This window comes from Vombatus ursinus, unplaced genomic scaffold (assembly GCF_900497805.2).
Source record: "Vombatus ursinus unplaced genomic scaffold, bare-nosed wombat genome assembly UNPS02014818.1, whole genome shotgun sequence".
NCBI lineage: Eukaryota > Metazoa > Chordata > Mammalia > Diprotodontia > Vombatidae > Vombatus > Vombatus ursinus.
Genome location: NW_020954596.1, coordinates 18,548,582 through 18,570,214, shown reverse-complemented (window position 1 = coordinate 18,570,214; position 21,633 = coordinate 18,548,582). Strand labels below are relative to the sequence as shown.

Genomic DNA, 21,633 nt, shown 5'->3' with positions numbered 1-21,633 from the left:
AAAAATCTACATGAAGACTCATCGGTGCCACACCCATTTGATTGTCAAAAATAATAAAAAAGGAAAATGACAAATGCCAGAGGGACTGTGGGAAAACAGGCACATTAATGCACTATTGGTGGAATTGTGAGCTGGGCCAACTATCCTGGAAAGCAGTTCAGAGCTGTGGCCAAAAAGTTATTAAACTGTGCATACCCTTCAACCCAGCAATATTGCCACTAGGTCTATACTACAAAGAAATTAAAGAAAGAGGAAAATGGCCCATATGTACAAAAATAGTTATGGCAGTTCTCTTTTTTTCACAAATAGTATTTTATTTTTTCCAATTACATGTAAAGATGATTTTAACATTCATTTTTTAAAAATTTTTGATTTCCAAATTTTCTCCTTCCTTCTCTCCCCTATCCTCTCCCTAAAATAGTAAGCAATTTTATATTATATACGTGTGCAATCATTTAAAACATATGTTATGAGAGAAAAAACAGACCAAAAGGAAAATAATCATGAAAAAAATAAAGTGAAAATAGTATTATTTGCATTCAGATGACATCAGTTCTTTCTCTGGATATGGATAGCATTTTCCATCATGAGTCCTTTGGAATTATCTTGGATCATTTATTGTTGAAAAGGGCTAAATTATTCATAATTAATCATCACACAATGTTATTGTTATCATATACAATGTTCTTCTTGTTCTGGTCACTTCACTTTGCATCAGTTCATGTAAGTCTTTCCAGGTTTCTCTGAAATCTACTTTATAGCAGTTCTTTTAGAAACTAGGAACTGCCCATCAATTGGGGAATGGCTGAACAAATTATGGTATATGAATGTGATGGAATATTATTGTGCAATAAGAAATTATGAAAGGGATGATCTCAGAGAAACTTAGATTTATATGAGCTGATGCAAAGTGAAATTAGGAGAACCAGGAGAACAATTTATGTAATAACAATAATGTAAAAACAAACAACTTAGAAAAACTTAGGAGCTCTGATCAATGCAATGACTAACCACAATTCTAGAGTATTCATGATAAAACACACTATCCATCTCCTGACAGAGAGATGATGGACTCAGAGTGCAGAATGAGAATTATGGTTTTTATAAAGTTTTTGTGGATTTTTTTGAACATGGCTAATTTAGGATTTATTTGCTTGACTACACACACATACATGTATATTTATATATATGTATATATAATACACACACACACACACATATATATATATGGAGAGAGAGAGAGACAGAGAGAGAGAGAGAGAGCGAGAGAGAGAGAGAGAGAGAGAATGGGTTTTATTTTTCTTGCTTTCTCAATACAGAGGCAGGGGATGGTGGGAAGAAGAGAATTCAGGCCTGAAAATTTAATTTAAAAAAATACTTTTAAAACTAAAAAAAAAAAGACTCATTGGTAGTATGATGCAAAAAACAAACAAAAAAAAACAAACAAAAAACATGGACTTGGAGTTTAAAAACCTGAGTTTGAATTCAAACTCTGCAACTTACTAGCTGTGTGACTTTGGCAAGTCACTTAAACTTTGGTTTTGCCACATAAAATAGGAGGGTTAGACTCATCTCAGGACAGCTAGGTGATGCCATAGTGCATAGAGCACTTGGCTTGGAATAAGGAAGATTCATCTTCCTGAATTCAAATCTGGCCTCAGACACTTACTAGCTGTGTGACCCTGGACAAGTCTCTTAACCCTGTTTGCCTCAGTTTCCACATCTATAAAAATGAGCTGGAGAAGGAAATGGCAAACCATTCCAGTATTTTTGCTAAGAAAACTCCAAATGGGGTCATGAAGAATTGGACATGACAGAAATGACTGAACAACAAAACAACAAAAAGATTCATTTCAACTCTAGGTCCTTTCTCGCTAGGATAGTCTATGATTCTGTGATCTAGATGTCACAAGGAAGCAGAAAAGTACAAACGGCAGTATTTCTATAGCAATATTTTCATTGGCTCTGTCTTTTCTCCACCCTAGACCACAATTCCCAAGAAGACCAGATAGCCTGAGAAATAAATGACTGGAGGAATCTTGGGTAAAACTCAATCTTTGGAAGAGAGAGGAAAAGTAATCCATAGCACTTCAGAAACAGGAAAGAAAGTGGGAGGGGCAATTCTCTCCCACAGAGACTGATTCTACAAGTCAAAGCCTTTTCTCTCCATAGAATCAATCATGCAGTGATTTTCACTCCCATGGGAAAACACTATAGTCATGCTACCAAACCACAGAATTGTTGCATTAACCCTGTAGGCAGCTCCACCCTGGTCTATCCTCAAATGAACCCTGATCATGTCTCTCTATCCAGTAACTCAAGCTGTAGGATGCAGATGCTACATGTAGTCCCTTAGGCTTATGTGTCTTGATTACCACCTTTTCTAGGTGGGGTATTTGGAGGGAACCAGGAAAATCCCCTACCCAAAAATGTTTTCCCTACTGGTAGGAGCTGGTATCTAAAATTCGCTCCATTTGAGTTCCATTGCTTTATCTTAAGATGTTAGTTGACTCTAGATCTCAGTAATTAATTTGGTGCTGATTTATCACAAAGTATCTTAAATTTAGAGCTTTAAACTGCTTTAAATATCATCTACCTAGTCTAACCTCTTAATTTTATAGATAGGGAAACTAAAGACATTAAGGGACTTGCCCAAAGTTATACTGGTACTAAGTGGCAGACCTTAGATTAGAACTCAGGCCCTCAGATTCCAAATCCAACACTTTCATCAAATGCTTCCTACTCTGACCACTGTCAGTAGTCAGGACCCACAAGCAAAGAACACAGGACAGGTAAATGTGTATATTCTAATTTGCATTATTTGCTCTTGATTTCTAGTTTTTATTTTTTTATTTTTTCTTTTTTTTTGGTAAATTTTTTAATTTATTTTAAACTTAAATACAAAATGAGAAAAGAAAAAAAAAGTCCATGTACACAGCAGAACATAAGAGAGGATTCAATATAAAATAACAAATTTTCATTTCAAGAAAACCTATATAATAAATACTACACATTGTTCTCAAAGCTGCCCAGTTTTTCTTTGCTTCCTTGTAGGTTTTCTTTTGTTCTCTGCTATATACTTACTACTTTATTTTTTCTCTTCCCTCCTCACCTCACCCGCCCTAAAGAAGGCTACAATTGAGCATGGGTATAGATACAGATATGGATATATACACATACATACATATATATATACATATATATATATATATATACATATACATAGATATCTATAAGCATACACATATATGTAAGACAATATTATGCTTATTTCCACCTGTCATCTGTTTCTCTGAAAGTAGATAGCATCTTCCTTCATAAGTCCAAGTCTTTCCATGTTTTTCTTAGTCAACCAATTCATCATTTCCTACACCACAGCAATATTCCAACCCAATTATATCCTCTCTGAGAGATTGTCTATAAAAGGTTTTTTCCCCCAATTTTCTGCATTCCTTCTATTCTTGGCTACATAGGTGTATTTTATATCATAACATTTTGATTTAAAATAATCAAAATTATCTATTTTACACTTCAACAATGCTTTCATTTTATATAGTTTAAGGTCTGATGCTGCTGAATCTGCTTCCAAGACCTATGGTCCTTCAGTGTAGCAGCTGCTAGGTCTTGTGTAGTCCTTATTATAGCTCCATGATATTTAAATTGTTCTTTTTCTTGGTGCTTCTAATATTTTCTGCTTAACCTGGGAGCTTTGAAACTTGGCTGTGTTATTCCTGTAAGTTTTCCTCCTGAAATCCCTTTGACGTGGTGATTGGTGGATTTTTTCTATTTCTGTTTTGCCTTCTTGTTCTAGAACTTCAGAGCAATTTTCCTTGATAATTTCTTGTAATATTGTTATCAAGATTCTTTTTTTATTGTAATCTTTAGGTAGTCTAACTATTCTTATATTATTTTCCCTTTATCTATTCTCCAGATCAGTTGTTTTTCTGATGAGATGCTTCACATTTTCTTCTGTTTTTTCATTATTTTGATTTTGTTTTATTATTTCTTAGTGTCTTAGAATATTAGTTTCTCCTTGTATTCTAGTTTTTAAGGAATTATTTTCTTCCTTAAGTTTTTGATTCTCTATTTCAAGTTGGTTGACTTTCTTTTCACAGTTTTCTTGGTTTTCTTGGATTGCTGTTATTTTTTTTCTAATTTTTCTTTGATTTCTCTTATTTGATTTGTAAAGTTTTTTTTTAAGCTCTTCCTTTGTGCTTGGGACAATTTGACATTTTTTATTGAAAAAGGAGTGGGTTTTTTAGTTCTATTATCTTCCTCTGAATATGAACCCATATCTTCTCTATCTTCATAGTAGCTATCTATGGTTGGGTTCTTTCTCCTTTGCTTACTCATTTTTATTTTTGGTATTATTTTGTTTTTAGCATCTATTAGTGTCATCAAGTTCTAGTCCCCAAGCATGGGGAATGAAGCCTTAAACCTCAGGTCTTTCTTACTGTTATTTTCTGAGATCTGTCCTGAGAACCAATCTTGGGCCCTGCTCCACTCTTAAGCCAAGGTGAGGGCCCCCAGCCATGCTGTCCCACAAATGATCTTGCTTCCTGCAGTCCCTCTAGTGGCTTCAAACTATAGCTGTCCTCTATGCCCTGGAACTGAAACCAGAGACTTTGCTCTCCTACAAGTGCCCACAGCCAGCAGGGTCATTGCCTCTCTGCTACTTGCACTCTCCAGGAGTGTGCTAGCTCCTTCTCTGTCATGGTCACAGACCAGGACACATCTAGTCAGCACAGCTGTGCTTGGCAAACCTCAACAGTGGAAGGTCCTTCAATCTTCTCCTACTCAGTCACTGAACCCCTACACTGTCTCTGAAATGAAAGTTTCAAAGGCTGAGGCTGCCTCTCAAATTCAGCTGCCCCCAGGGCTTGCTATTTGTTGATAGCAGAGTTGGCCTGGAGGTGTTTGAACTTCACTCAGACTGAACCTTGGTCCCTGGAAGTCAAGTCTTTGCTGGGGTCTTCTCAAATTGTTTTAGGAGGGCAACTGCTTTGTCCCAACTTTTGTTTATTTGCTTTGCTCTAGGTTCCCTCTGAGACAATGTTCTGTCTTTTTTTGTGAAGGAAATTTGGAGAGCCAAGTCATCTTCCCAGAATTCTCTTCTCTTGATTTTTATTCTTTGAGTAGAAGAGGGTGAGGGACATACTAAAAAATGAGTTTGATTTTAAAACAAAAGATATCACTTTAAAAAAGAAAAGAAACCAAATGGCAAAGATGTATAGAACACAAACAACACTAAACTATGATGATTTTTAAAATCCCATTTAAAAGGAATGAAATTTTGAAATCTCGAAAAGAAGCAATTAAAAAGAGGAAAAAGGATCATCTAAAAAGCTTGATGTGGCTGCAGAGATAACTCATTGATCAACAGAGTTGTTGCTCTTGATTATTTTATTTCTAGAGTAAAGTTTAAGCCACATTGAGTGTCACAAAATATACTCAAGACGTTTTAGCCCCAGGCTGCCCCTTCCCAAATTCTATTCCTTGAAGAGTGGGTGGAGGCTAGAGTAGCTCAGAAGTATTAGGGAAGAGAATAGAGTAGAGGAATGAGAAATGAAGCAAAGAACTGAGCAAGATAGCAACCCAGTTATGGTTATTGAAAGAATACCCCAAATGAGGGATGGCCTAAAAATCAAGTGTGTCATTTTAATACAGCCCAACGAGGCTAAAAGACCTTTTATCTGTATAGCCACATTGAGCTTTCTTGGCAAAGATACTAGAGAGGCTTGCCATTTCCTTCTCCAGCTCATTTTACAGATAAGGAAACTGAGACAAACAGGATTAAGTGACTTGCCCAAGGTCACACAGCTAGTAAGTGTCTGAGGCTGGATTTGAACTCAAGGTCTTCCTGACTCAATGCCCCACACTCTATCCACTGAGCTACCTAACTGCCCCAGGAGTAGCTATACTTTTTTTTTCAAACATGGCAAAGAGAGTAGGAATGTGCAGATCATTTATACAACAGTCACACTGTCAGCCATCTTCATTAAGGGGAGAAGCCAGGAAGCTTAGTTCCCCAAGAGCATCTTCTCCAACCAATGCTTTGGCTAATAACATGATATGCCCAAGCCAGGAACTCAATTTGTGTTCATCATAGAAGTGGTTTGGGCATGTAAGAAAAAATAAGTTCCATAGCCCAAGGTACCCTTCAATCTGCTTATCATAGGGTCTGGCCTATTGATTGCCACCTCCCCCATTTTCAGGGGTGTTTGGTAGAAGAGATGATACACCAAGGGGACAGAACCAGTCTTGTTAATAGACATTGAAATCTTTATCTTCTACCTCTTGTATTGGTCCCAGAGCATAGCCAGAAAGGTCTTAACATCACAGCCTTCTGGAGATCCATGGAGAAGGAGAAATGCTTGCAACACTTCTGATTTGAAACATGTTAAGGCAACATCTCCATCAATATGGAAAATTCTTTCCCTTTCACTGTAATTACCGTTTTTCCTGGATGAAACCTCATATACTCATCTGTTGCCTCACCACACAAGAGTATGTCATTTGGTTGTTCCTTATGCCATATTCTGTATTTGGGTACAAGTTGGTAGAAAGGGATGTACTCTGACCAACAGGTCACTGACTGACTTGAGTTACTCTCGGTTTGAATTAAATCATCTAGGTCTGATGTCACTTCCATATTATCCATATTGGAGATCAATTTCAACACCCTTTTATTTGAGTTTTGGGCCATGTACTTCACTTGCTCACTGTAAGGCATCCAGGTTTCATCATTCTCAGACCAACAAAAGACTGAGGAAGATGGAAATAAGCTGTTTCTTGACAGGTAATCCTTCAAGCTGTAATGAATGGAGAGACTTTGGGAAAGAATTTTGCAATCATTTGTATAAAGGCTATTGTTTTTGTTTGTTTGTCTGTTTGTTTTTTAACCATGTCTTTTGCCAGCCCCATGGCTGAGTAAAGTGTGGGAATTCATCCTGTAGAGGTATCTGTTACAATAGCCACCTTCCTGAGCCCTTTGTCCACCCAGTTACAAGCTGAGCTGGACAGGTATAGAGAGGATGGGGCTCTGCTTGGGTGATTGGAGATGCCTTTCTGGGAAGGCCAAGTTTAAAGGTTCTAGAGACCTAAATGAAGCAGCAATGGCAAACCAACAATGCCAATGGGCACAATTAGAAAGGATAATAGAACAAAAAGGAGAGGGAGCTCTGAATTTGGCCTCACTGGAGTTAGGAAATCAATCCAACCTACTTAGCATTGTCAAATAGATTTATGGAGACTTTGCTGAGACCCGAGGAGGACAGAAGAGTTGGCAGAACAGTGGCAGTCCTGGTGTGGCTGGACCCAAGCTTCCATTCAGCCTCTCATCCTGAACCTGCCAAGGAATGTTCTGTGAGGTCTTGAAGTCTACCAAGGTGCTTCAGGAGTAACTCTGAGGCTTCAACAAAGATAGAATTGGGCAAGTTCTAGAGGAGATGGAAACTTGATATGAAGAGAACCAGCCTGAGGTCAGTCAGGTTAAATTATATGGATGAAGTGACTTGATTCTGATAAGCAAATATCAGCACTTTTTGCTGAGAAATCTATGTTGAACCATCCCATATTTGTATGACTGATTGCTTCCAATTAGAGATCTCCAGTAGCAATGCCAAGCCCTTATCAAGCCCTCTGCAATGTCACATGTTGACTGAAGAAATTGAATAGTTCAATCATTATTTTTTTAAAAATCTCTTGCCCCAAATATGAGATGTTTGGATACAGATGAAGAATAAAATATTACAAAGTATACAAAACCCCTAAAATCCTAAACACTTAAGTGTTTAAGTGTGGTGTCTAAAAAACAATGAAGAATTTGAAAATGATGGTATTTCAATTTTATTTGGGGGTGGGGAGCCAGCATTTTTATGTATATAAAAATGTGATTAGTCAATGAGGCAAGGAAGTCTGAAGCATATTTTGTCATAAGTGTTATGAAAACACTGGCAAAATTCTCTCTTGTAATTGTCTTGAACCTTGTCTACTAAAACCCCTCCTCTTCTTAGCATCAAAAGATCATAGATTCAGAGCAGTAAGGGGCCTCCTTCCTTATTTTATCATGACATAAAGTCACAAGGAAGAGAACTTTTTAGTGTGCTAGGAAAGCATTTTCAATTTTCATCATGTAGCTTCTAACCCCTGTCTTGTGAAATTATTAAAATTCTCCTTTTAAATAAATTACTTGGGTTTTTTGTTTTGTTTTGTTTTTGGAGACAATCACGGTCAAGTGACTTACCCAGGGTCACATAACTAGTAAGTGTGTGAGGTCAGATTTGAATTCAGGTCCTCTCGATTCCAGGGCCAATGAGCTGTCCACTGCACTGACTAGCTACCTTATATAACTTGGTTAAAAAAAAAAAAGACATAGAGAACATGGAAGCAAGGGAAGATAAGGAAAAGTATATACAAAAGCATGGCATTGTCCTCTAAGAATAATGTTAGGGGCGTTAAAGCTGAGGTTTGCAAAGAAAGCTAAGGACAACCAAAAAAAAAAGTTTTAGCTTTACTGGGAGAAGGAGGAATAACAACAAAAGTTTGCAGCGACCTTTAGAGTAGGGTGAGATTATGACTTAGACATAACAGATGAAAAAGGAGGGAGGGAGGAAACAAGCATTTATTAAGACAAAGTTGTTTAATTCATTTTCCTTCTATCTTCTTTTTCAAGGAAAATAATCTTTGGATAAGAAAGGACTGAACCCAAGTGAAAAAGGAAAGGGAAGGTAATAAGCACTTGTTAAGCACTTACTACATGAAGACATTATGCTAAACACTTTGCAGATATTATCTCATTTGCTCTTTGAAACAAGCCTGGGAGGTAGGTGCTATTATTATCCCCATTTTACAGTTGAGGAAACCAAGGCAAATAGAGGTTAAGTGCCTTGCCCAGGGTCACACAGGTAGTAAGGGCCTGAGATTTGAACTCATGTCTTCCCGACTCCAACTCCAGGGCCCTATTCACTGCACTACCTAGCTACCTTTTTTATTTTATTTTTAATTTATGGGGGAAAAACAAGCATTTCTATAACATAGTGCAATAAAAAAAGATGATTGAACATGAAATTGCAAATCTACTCTGCACAACTTTAGACAGATGGTAAATATTCAACTAACTGCCTCTGATGAGTTTAAGTCAGCAGGCCATAATAAGTTATATCATGGAGTACCAAAATTTAAAAAAAAACAAAACCCTAGCTTCTGTGCCACTCTCATTTACCTATGGAAGATATTGGAGAATAAGAGTACTTCAGAAATAGGGAGGGGAAATAGAAATACAGAAGGGGAAATGTAATAATTTTATTAAAAGGAATAAGACTACAGGCTGGTGAAGTTGACTGATTCTTGGCAAAATACTACAATGTATTATTAAAGGAATGGTCAGTGGACAACTGGGAAAGGAAGTATAAACCCAAAGACAGAGCATAGCCTAACTGAGAATAGGACATACCAAATCAATCTCATTTAAGTTTTTGATAGTCACTAGACTGGAAGACCAGGGAAAGGTCAATTATAGCTTACCTAGATGTTGGCAAAACATTTAACAAAATCTCTTGCTATTCTCATGGAAATGATGGCAAGATGTGGGATAGGCAACAGGACAAGTGAATTTGGAACTGATTGAATGATCCAACCCAAAGAGTAGTCATCAATGGTCCAATATCAGCCTGGAAACTAATGCTAAAGGAATACTGCCTGGATGTGTGCTTAGCCCTGTGTTATTTACCATTTTTATCAATGATTTGAATAAAGGCATGAGTGGCATTCTTATGAGATTGCAGATCTACCTAGCTATCTAGAAGAAGCTAACTTACACAGTCAGAATCCAAGAAGATCTCAATAGATTAGAATGTTGGGCTGAATCTAAGATGATGAAATTTAATAAGGATGAATGTAAAGTTTCAGGTTCCCAAAATCAATTTTGTAAGTAAAAAATGGGAGAACTGTGGCTAGACTTCACCTGAAAAATATTAAGGGGTTTTAGTAAGTGTCAAACTCAATGTGAGTCAATGGTATGATGTCAGCCCAAAAAAAGCAAATGCAATGTTAGATTGAATTAAAAGAAGTATAGTCACTGAGACTAGGGAGGTGATATCTTGCTATACTTTGCCCTGGTTAGTCTACATTTGAAATATTGTGTTCAGTTCAGGCCATCAATAAAATGGAGAGCATCCCAAAGAGGGCAACCAGGATGATGATGGTCCCCAAGATCATACAATGAGATGATAATTCCCAGGGCAGGAGATGTTTAGACTGGAGAAGAGAAGACTTAGGGAAGACATAATAATACTAATAGCTTACATTTATACATCACTTTAACATTTACAAAGAGCTTACATACAATTCTCACTTGATATCTGTCCTCAAATATCTGAAGGGCTATCAATGAAGATTGAACAAATGGTTCCACTTGGTCCCAGTGCAAAGAACTAGGAGGAATAGGTAGAAGTGGCAGAGTGACAAATTTCACCCCAATACTGGAAAATCTTTGTAACAATTAGAATTATCCAAAAGTGGAATAGACCTCTGGAGCAGGAGAGGGGGAGTAGTAGTTTCCCCCTCACTATATGTCTTCAAGCAAAAGTTGAATGATCATGCTTCAGTTATGTTGCAAAGGGGATTCTTGTTTATCTATAGATTAGTTAAGCTGATCTCTGAGTTTTCTTTCACAGCTCTGAAATTCTGCCCATGGCCACACTATAAGTTGACTGCATATAGAGGGATAATAAAGATACAGGTTCAGTACACAGAAGAAACTGCTCAGAGATGCCAGACCATGCCAGACTATATCACACTTACATATATTTTCTTTCTACCAAGCTTTTTCAAATTTAATGGGTACCACCTACTACTGAAAAATACTGTTTTAGCAGAAGCTCAATTTTCAGTTGAGGCCTCAAAGTAAATCATTTGTGAAACTTTTTTAAATTTCCCGGGATTGGAATTTGATGAGTTTTCACAGTTTTTCAGCATTCAGAGTTTCCCAGTTTCTCTTTGCAGTGCTCACTGCTAAGATAAGCTCATTAACCCATTCGTCCATGCCTTGGGTATACCTGCAAAATGTCTATGTTGGGTCCTGGAGCTCATAATGTTTTTGCAGGATAATTAGACTAGTTTATCTTTGATTAAAAAAAATAACAATAATATGCTTCCTTAACTACATCCCATAGACCATTTCCTCCTTCAAAAACATTGCTTTTCTTTCTTTTTTTACATTTGTTTATTTTATTTAAAATTTATGGAATAAAACAAGCATTTCCATAACATAGTATAATTTTTAAAAAGATGATTGCACATGAAACTAAATCTATTATGCACAACTTGCTACTCCTTTTAAATATATAATAAAGTTATCACTTAAATTTTTCTTTTTCTCCTTTGTTTTTTTCTTCCCCCCTCCCCACCCTGGAGATGGCTACCATTAGAGATAACTTTTCCTTGAACATCTCTGGGGAATGGAACCATCTGACCTTCCTCCAAGTTAGATAATAACTGCTTACAAAGAACTCTCAGTTTCTCTTACTCAGATTCATTTCAGTTCAAGAGGAACTACTTGTAAACCACCAGCCAAGGCCAGCCTAAGAAGCTTACCGAGTGAAGGTAAACTATTAACTAAGAATGCCTAGCCACAACTCCAAATATGTGGAGGAAAAGTAGGGGGAAAAATGTGCATGCATCCAAATGCTTCTGATACCTGAATGTTTGTGAAATACAGGTAAATGACATTCCCTGACTATACCCTCTTTTACCAATTTATCCTCCAAAGAGATGCCAAATTTTAAATTCTCAAAATGCAATTCCCAAAATGCAAACATATATACTCAAAAAATCATCACTGATTTCTCATTGACTTTAGGATAAAATACAAACTCCTCACCCTGGCATTTAAAACTTTCCAAAACTAGGCACTCTGTCTACTATCCTATTCTTATTAGATATCACTCCCCTTTACACACTCTCTATTCTAGTTAGGTATAGGGTGACAAACTTAGAGTCAAGAAGACCTGAGCTCAAATCCTGCCTAGTTATTTACTAGCTGTGTGACCCTGGGCAAGTAGCCTAACTTCTCTCAAACTCAGTTTTCTCATCTAGAAAATGGGGATAGCAATAACACCTACTTCCTAGAGTTATTGCGAAGACAAAATGAGATGAGATAACATGTAAAGTTCTTTACAAAGCTTAAAGTGATTAAGATGTCCTATATATCCAACATTCTATCTCATAATTTTAAAAATTAATATATGTCACACAGAACTTTGGAGGGGGGAATCATATAAAACACAGTAAGGTCTTAAGAACCACCCTTCCACACCCCAGTTCATTCTTCTAGATGAGGTTCTTAACCTTTTGTATGTTAGGTACCCCTTTCTGGTGAAACCTATAAACCCAAATAATGTTTTAAAATGCATAAAATAAAATAAAAAGGATTAAAAAGGAAATCAATCATATTGAAATAAAGTTATCAAAATATTTTTAAAAATCAAGTTCACAGTCCCCAGGTTGAGAACCAGGTTAAGAATTAAAGACTAATAAATAAAGGAGATGAATACCTTAATATTTCATGAATTTACAACTTGGTCTATGGGGCTAATGCAAGTGATGACTCTTTCTTGTCTTAATGGACAGTTTTCTTGACTTTCTGTGACTGAAAATACACACACACACACACACACACACACACACACACACCAGTGACCATCCATCTGATGATGAGTTCATCTCTACTTAGTTGTATTGTTCTTCTGATGGCAGACAGCAATCCATCCCTAGGCCTGGACTTGAGCTTTTCCAGCCTGGTAGGATCAGGTATATTGGAAGAACACCGGACTTGAAGCTAGAAGGCATGGGTTGACCTATGTTACTAACTTAGATGTGTCACTGCAGACAAACCCCTTCATTCATGAAATAAGGAATATGATACTTGAATTCCTTGCCTACTAGCACTTTATAAAATACTATGTAAATGGAACTATAACAAAGGTAATAGAAAGTATTTCTGCCAAAGTTTTTCTCTGATGCCTTATTATGGTATACAGGTGATTATGGGTTGTTGAAGGTACTACTGGTGGATCCCAAAATCTGGCAAGGTCTTACTCTTCTGGAAAGGTTTTTAGTATGTCCAAGTTATAGCCTCCCCTGTCATCCAAGGTTCAGTCTAAGTGTAGAGCTCAACACCAGCAAGTTGGTGACCTTAAAAAATTTTTTTTTTGCCACAGAAATTTGGGAAACATCTACAAAGGCCATGTGAGTAGACAGAGATCCTAGTGAATAAAACTGCAATGTAGTAAAAAGAACACTGTCTCTAAGTCCTAGTTTCAAATGATATTTTTGGTATTTGTTCCTTTGGGCTACTCATTTTAATTCTTTGTGCCTCAGTTTCCTTACCTGTAAAAGGAGGGGATTGGTCTAAATCAGGGATTTGTTTAACATTTTTGAGTTACGGACCCTTTTTCAGAATGCTTTCAAATTCATGAAATACATAGACTTACAAAAGAAACCAAGCATATTTTAATAAAGATGCAATGTTTTCCCATCCAAGGTCACATGACTCCTGAAATTTATCCATAGAACCTTTGGGTTAGCTGATCCTATGATCAGCATAGGGCATAGATTTATTGTTGAACAGAAGTTTGAATTATCAATCCTGGCTTTTACAGACGAGGAAACTGAGAGATATGATCAAGGTCACATAGGTAGTCAAATAGAAGATCAGGGGTTCAAAGGCAGGACCCACCACCACACCGCAGTCCCTTTCCACAGCACAGGACTTCTAACGTCCTTCTCAACTCGAACTCCTATGTACTTCTGAAGCATAATTAAGTAGGACGAAGACTTCCAGGACGCCCTGGTGTGCCCAAGCGGGGCAGAGAACCCATCCCCCCATCCCCCTCACCCGTGCATCCTCCAGCAGAACAGCTTGGCCGGGGCTGGGAGAAGGAGGCAAAGTACTCACCCTTGAGCCAGCGGGCCCCGGCGTAGGTGTCCTTCTCCTGGATGAGCCTGCGCTGCGTGTAGCTCCGGCTCACGTACCACAGCATCCACAGGAGTTGAATGAGCATGAGGGTGATGAGGTAGGAGAGAAGGTCGCCCCTGCTGATGCCCGTGGCGTGCACTGCCCAGGCGAACATGAGCAGCAACCCTGCCACGAACACATTCAGTCCGTACTGGCTGCTCAGCACCTCGGCCAGTTTCTGGGGGTAACCGGCCGGACTGGGAACTGGAGGCGGCGGCGGGGGCGGCTCCCCGAGCTCTTCTCCCTGCTCCCACTGCAGTCCCTGGCCCCCAGCAATCGCCGGACCCCAAGGAGACACGGGCAGGTGGCGGTTTGCAACCATGCCTAGCAGGCAGAGGTACCAATAACAACGAAGACACCCTGGGAAGGAAAAGTTGAGCTGGCCTCTTCTCAGGCCCTCCCCACCACCCAGGCCACCACCACCCCTACCCGCCCTACCCCGGAGCGAATAACCCTGCGGTTCAAATGCCCTTGAGGGAATGGAGGCGCTGTCCGCTGTGCTGGAGGGGACTGGAGAAAGGGCACACTGCTGCTCCAGCCCTCGGTGCAGGAGTCCTCCCAACCACTGACCCCAAAGTCAGTGGGAAAGAAAAATGAGAAGAAAAGATCCCAGTCAGCGGGAGTTGGCTTATAAGAGCCGCCAACCAAGGAAAGGATAATAACACGGCAGCTAATAGCTACTTTCCCTACCCTCCGCTGCCTTTTGTATCAAGCTTTTTTTTTGTATCAGGCTCTTGGCTTTCTTCCCACTCTCTTTTTCTGTCTGTCTTCCTCTCACGTTTGCCTGGTTCCTGTTTAAGTCTGTTTGACTCTGGCTTATCTGAGTTGACCGATAGACTTTCCAGTTTGTTTGGCAAAGTGGAGTATCCAGCCAGACAGACACAGCCTAAGGTGCTATGGGAGAGAGAGAGAGAGAGAGAGAGAGAGAGAGAGAGAGAGAGAGAGAGAGAGAGAGTAAGCGGGGGGAGAGAATATGTCTATGGGTGTGAGTGTATATAGTATATACAGATAATGTGTGTATGTGCATTGCAAAGAAAAACAACTTTGAAATACTTAAGAACTCTGATCAATGCAATGTCCAATCATGTCTTCAGAGGACATGTGATGAAACATGAAGAGAAGGAAGTTCAAAAGTAATCACAGAAATGCAGGACGAATTTGAAAGTAATATGTGGAATTTGTTATAAGCTTTTTAAAAAGCCATATAAAATGGAGGTCCACAATTTCATATATAATTCTCTTCTTATGTTCTGATATGGAAATGTAAATGTTTTTTGGGGTGTTTTAAGTTTTTTAAAAAAATTAGAGTGCATGTGATGACTTTACATATATAACAGGCATCATATTACTTGTCTTCTCAACAGATAGGGGAAGGACTGGAGGGAAGAAGAGAATTTGGAACTAAAAATAAAAAATAATATTAAAAGAAAACAAGAGAGTGCAAGTGAGTATGTGTTGGAGAAAAAAAAGGGGGGCTAGCTCTTGCTAGCTCCTTCCTCACACACGCTCCAAGACCCTCTTATAAACAAGGAAATGCTCCTACTGTCCAAAGCAAAGAAAGTCGTAGAACCTGAGATTATTTCATAATATTTGTAAAGTATTTTGGAAACCTTAAAGTGCTATATAAATGCTAGTTATCATTATTAAGACAGCTAGGTGGTGCAGTGGACACAGCACTGGACCTGGGGTGAAGAACCACCTAGTTCAAATCTGGCCTCTGACATTTACTACCTCTGTGACCTTGGGCAAGTCACTTCACCTTTGTCTGCTTCTTTTTCCTCATCTATAAAATGAAGGTAATAATACTGCCTACCTCCTACGGTTCTTGTGAGGATGTGAGGTCTCTTATTCTACAGATGACCAAAAAAAGGCCAAAAGAGGCCCAGAGAGACCGATTCAAAGCTACACAAGAGAGAAAGGAGACTAAATCTCCTGGCTCACAGTCCATTTGCTCTTTCCATTATTCCCCCGCTGGCCTGGGAATGTGTACTAAAGGACATAAAGACAGGAGTACTAAGTAGCAGTTATACGGGGCTTGGTATTGTCTCGTTTTGTCCTCACAAGCCTTTGAGGTGCAAGTACAAGCATCCCATTTCACAGATGGATTAACTGAGCCTCAGAAAAGTGAAGTGATTTGTCCAGTGTCACACGAGTAAGCATCAGAAGCAGGCTTCAAACCTTCCTCAGTTTAATCTGTGTCCTGCTCTTCTCTAATCTATCACAAATTCTATAATGGTGTGGCCATGAACTTTCCACCCCAGCTGAACCAGTTCATTTTTTTTCTCATAAGAATCAGATATAAAATAGAATAGAAATTCCACCCCACCTCCATTGATTTCCCTATTTTTCTGAAAGAAAAAATTATAATTAAGGCAAGTCAATAAATCATTAACTGCCCCAGCAGATGTCTACTTGAGCCTTTCTGCATGTTGCTAAACTGGTCCTTGGGCAGCAAACAAGACAGTGGCCTGTTACTTCCAAGATTCTTCAGTTGGGTAACATGTCAGAGCTTGAACTGCACTGGCCCAGCCTATGAGAACACAGTCAGGTGACTGTAGTGATGAGGCAGCATCAGAGGACTTCAGTGTAGGACATTAATCATATGATCCCTGAAGGGAAATGGTGGAAAGTTATGGAGAACTGGGAAGAAAAGTCTTCTTTCCTTAGCTGTGTGACTCTGGGCAAGTCACTTGGCCCCAATTGCCTAAAGAAAAAAAAAAAGTCTTCTTTCCAAGGTAAATTTGTGCTAGTGTAATTCTGAGTAAAGATAGGGAAGAGAAAAATGGGTAGAGAAAAGACCAGTCAGTAAAGAAACAAACGTTTATTAAGGGCCTACTATGTGCCAGGCAGTATGTTAAGTGTTAAGGATACCAAAAAAAGGTCAAAACACGTCTGCCCTCAAGAAGCTCACATTCAACGCCACAAGTTTTTATAAGGTTTTGGCAGTATTTTCTTTTGAAATTCCCACTGGAATCAACAAATGTTAGTGTTATAAGATGCTTTAATGTTGTCCTTAGTATTTTTCACAAGATGTAGCTCATTCTTGGCATCAGGGAAGTATTACTGGCTCTGTTACTCACTATTTGTTTGACTTTGATCAAGTCATATCACTTCCCTGTGCCTCAGTTTCCTCATCTGTAAAATGATCTGGAGAAGGAATGGCAAACCACTGTGTATCTTTGCCAAGAAAACCCCAAATGCGATCACAAAGAGTCAGACACGACTGAACAACCACAAAGGTCCCTTTCAGATCTAAATAGATGACCCTCCTCATCAGAACTATCAGTTCTTAAAGCTCTTCATAACCTGGTCTCTTCCTACCTTTCCCAATCTTCTCACACTTGACTCCCCTCAATATACTCTACAACCTACTTTGTTGTTCCTCCCACAAGACCCTCTACTCTCAACTTGAAGCATTCCTGGTGCCTGGAATGCTCTTTCCTCACTTCTGACTCCTGGCTTCCCTGGTTTCAAGTCTCAGCTAAAAACCCACCTTCCGCAAGCTTTTTTTTTTTTTAATTTGGTTTAGACAATGGTGTTAAGTGATTTGCCCAGGGTCACACAGCTAGTAAGTGTTATGTGTCTGAGATCAGATCTGAACTCAGGTCTTCCTGAATTCAGGACCGGTGCTCTATCCACTGCAGCATCTAGCTGCCCCCGGGCACAATTCTTGCTACACAGGAGAGCCAAAGCAAGAACTCAAGAAAGAAGCTGTTATTATTTTTTTAAAGTCTTCTGTCATTGGCTTTTCTAGTTCATGAGCCAATGATCAATGAACAATGATCGCTTTGTCATTTCAAAATCTCCACAATATTTGGCACTGAGCTACCACATGGAAAGAAGCAGCCAGGACATTCTCCTCATCCCTGGAGGCCTGGGAACTCTGGAGTCAGGAAGACCTGAGTTCAAATCTAGCCTACTGCCTTCCATGTCTCTGATTTAGGGCTTAACAACTTTTTTTTTAATGTTTTTATTGATATTTTTGTTTTTTTCCATCACCATAGTTATCCCAAGTATCTCTCCTCCTCATTTAGCAACTTTTTAATCAGAGGATTTAGAGCTAGTCCAACCCCCTCATTTAGGATGAGCAAAGGCCCAGAAAGGTCTTGCCTTAAGATCATACTGGTAATAAGGGGGGGAGCCAAGATTTGAACCCTATTCTCCTGCCTCCAAATGCAATGCTCCTTCCTATATACATATATACATTTCAATTGACTCTGAGCTTCTGCGTTCCTGTTTACTATACTTTCTTCATGCCAGATCATGATCTCTGTTTCTGATGCCCATCTGCTAATTTTTTTTGCCTAATGATTTGCCTTAATCATCTTGACCTTGGACCCTATCAAACTCTGATAAACCCTGCTATAGACAGAAGGTCTCTAGAATGCAGGGTGTTACAAGAACCCAGTGTGTTACACCATGTGAAGAGTGAAGAGTGAAGAGTGCTACCTATAATAAAATTGATTTGAATTTCATCTCCTCTCCTTGGTTTTATATAACCTTTGGTAAAGATGTAAATAGGGATTAGATTGACCAAAAGTCAAGGGTTTAAATGACCCTTCAATTAGTCATACAACTGGCATTAAGTATACTACCTGTCACCCCTAAATGGCAGTATTGGCATTATTACATCCTCTTGTGTTAAAAAGATGAAGAGGTTATCACTTCAAGTAGGTGGAGGCCCTGTGTCACTGGACCATCAGAGAAAACAAAAAGAGCTCAGCCCTCAATCACCACTTAGTACCCAATTAGGTCAGAAGCCAAGGCTGTCACTGAGGCCCTGCTCCAGGACCTACTCCATAGTTTACCATAACTGGAACTAGGATAGTGGGGGTTTTAACTCCAGCCCTGGCCCCTCCCTAAGATTGGGTTTGAGGTTTCTTTGGAATGTATAGCCAAGCACAGCAGCACCTAATCTGCCCTGTATCTGATGAGTATGAAGCCTTTCCTCTCCAGCATTCACACACCAGGCACCTATCAGAAGAACCCTGTCTCAGATACTAGCGCTAAATAGAAACTAACTATCCTCCATCTATCGGGTATCTTCTGGGCATCATTCAACCCCTGAGATCTGAGCATAAGGAAAAAGAACTGGCACTAAATATGAGTTGTCAGGCCCCTAGGACTTAATTACCATTTACTGACCCAATGGTCTGATCCAGCCTCCCTCATGCCTCAGAGACCCTTACTCTATAATGAACAAATTCCCCTTCATCCTAGTTCCCTAGTGTTTGGAAAAGGAAAAAAAAAAGGCTTATCTTACAGTGCCATCACAGACACTGCATTCCATCATTCAAATCAGTTAAATTCAACATGTGATCTTAGAAGGTGGGTTACCCAGTTAACTAGTACTTCTCCCCCATAATTATAGTTAGCAAATTCCCACCCCCTCTGCTAATCCTAGTAATTTAATTGCCATCTACTAAGTCAAATTTTTCTTTGCATGGCCTACTCATCACCCACTCCAGCCCTACTCCGTTTCAGTCCTTATCTCCTCTGCCCTTTGTCTTCCATCGGGGCCTTCTGTGGCATTCTATCATTAACATATCAAATTCCCTTTCATCCTCTTCCTCTCACACTCTTTCCGTATTTTCATGTTCTTGGGAATGTGTCTTGCCTCTGGAAGACACTGCATCCCTGGCCACCCTCTCCATTCTTGGCCCAAGGTGTCAGAAGTAGGCATGCTCCTTGTTCGGCACTGCCGCATTCAGACTGTGTCTTCTGATGCCATCATTAACCACTCCTGAGACTTACCAAGCCTTTCTGTTATTACCCAGCACTGAGCCCAGCTGCTGTAACTACTGACCTCCAGGTCACTCTCCCAGTCTCTGCCCTCATACTTTAGGAGTTCAAAATGTATACCAATACTCCCTCTGGTACTGGAGCTTATAAATTCATCAACTTCAACTCCGATGACATAGAGCAGAAGTGTCAAACTCACAGCTACTGGCCAATTCCCCAGTGCAAGCAGAATCAGAAGAAAATGTAACTGGGAAATGTTTAGCAAGATAAATAAAAATACAACATAATGTTAATTTGTGGTTTTCTAAGTCAATATGTGGCTGCAGGGATTTGTTTCTATTTGACTTTGATATCACTGACATATATTTTCATCCCAATTTAGCCACCCAAAAGGATGATCACACCTTACAGAATCTGTTTCACCCATAATTGTGCTAATCTCCATGATCCCAAGCTGTGAAATTTTCCTGTAATTATAACCTCATTTTTATATTTCTCCCTCTGCCTTACTTCTGCTAAGCCTAAACCTATTCATCCCTCTCACTTGACATCCAGTTTATCTTTTACTTCTTGCTTTATTCCTCCAAAACTCCTGCTCTATGTCACTTCCCTCCAATCAGTCCTTATCCTACAGTTGACCAACTGAACTTACCATGTCCCTTAATCTTGGGGGGAGGCTTTTTTTTTTTTAGGGTAAGGCAATCAGGGTTAAGTGACTTGCCCAGGGTCACACAGTTGGTAAGTCATGTCACTTAATCTTTTGCCTTCTTGCCTTACCAAACCTCAATCGTGAATTACCTTTTTCCACGCTGCTGAATGCAACTAGAGGTTGCCTAGCAAAGATGACCAGGCCCATAAAAAATTCATATTATCTAATAATGAACCTCCTCCCTAAACATTCCCAGTTCTCTCCATCCTTAAAAACCTTCATTGTGCCTTTCCCTCATGATATTGTGGCTTATATCTCTAACAGTGCCTCCACCTCTAGTCTTCTCTGATTGGTGAGTTCCCAAGTCTCTATTTGAAGAAGCACTCACGCCAGTCAAGCTTACTCCAAACCTGTTTAAGTTCATGACTGTCTCCTTCTGAACCTCGTCCCAGCTCATGTACCTTCCCCTCCCAACCCAACTTGCTTTTCAGTCCCTTTCTATATGTGGTCTTTCCTCATTAGAATGCAAACTCTTTGAGGGCAGAGACCATCCCTACTTTTTGCTTGTATTTGTATTCCCAGTCTTCAGCAAAGTTCTTGGTACAGAATTGGTTGGTTGGTTATTGTCTTTCATTCTTGAAGAGGACCAAAATGACATCACTATGCTACAGTCAGTTACAGTGCATCTGAGTGTGGCTGATTAGATGAATAGGAGCTCTGCATGTTCTAGCACAGGTCAGGCACAGACATTCCATGTTAACATTTAAGGTGGATTCTCTAAATTTGTGCATCTCGTGTTTTTCTTGAACTGCTTCAATTCAGCTTTGCTCATGTAGCACAGCGCCGTCTCTGATGAGGGCACACCATGCTGAATGGTCCTGTACTAGTGTCTCCCATGTCACAAATCAATTCCAAAGTTCTTAAGAGAGACCTTGAGAGTGTCTTTGTATCGCTTCTTCTGACCACCATGTGAACACTTGCCCTGTGTGAGTTGTCCATAAAACAGTCTTTTTGGCAAGTGTATATTTTGCATTTGAACAACATGGCTGGCCCATCGGAGTGTGCTCTCTGCCATAGAGCTTGAATGCTTGGCAGTTTAGTTGGAGAAGGACCTCAGTGTCTGGTATCTTATCCTGCCAGGTGATCTTCAGAATCTTCCTAAGACAATTCAAATGGAAGCGATTCAGTTTTCTGGCATGGTGCTGGTATACTGAACAGGTTTCAC

The 21,633-nt window shown here is 39.4% G+C and overlaps 1 protein-coding gene across 1 annotated transcript in view; it reads right to left on the bottom strand.

Moving 5' to 3' along the window:
- The window catches only part of OTOP1 (otopetrin 1), a 44,849-nt gene extending 25,125 nt beyond the window's left edge, over nt 1–19,724 (bottom strand). Inside the window, exons 1-2 of the mRNA XM_027836609.1 lie at nt 19,595–19,724; nt 13,958–14,557 (exon numbers count right to left, since the gene is read on the bottom strand). Coding sequence (XP_027692410.1) covers nt 13,958–14,557; nt 19,595–19,724 — 730 coding nt within the window. The remainder of the gene's footprint in view (nt 1–13,957; nt 14,558–19,594) is intronic.
- Nucleotides 19,725–21,633: the final 1,909 nt, after the last annotated feature.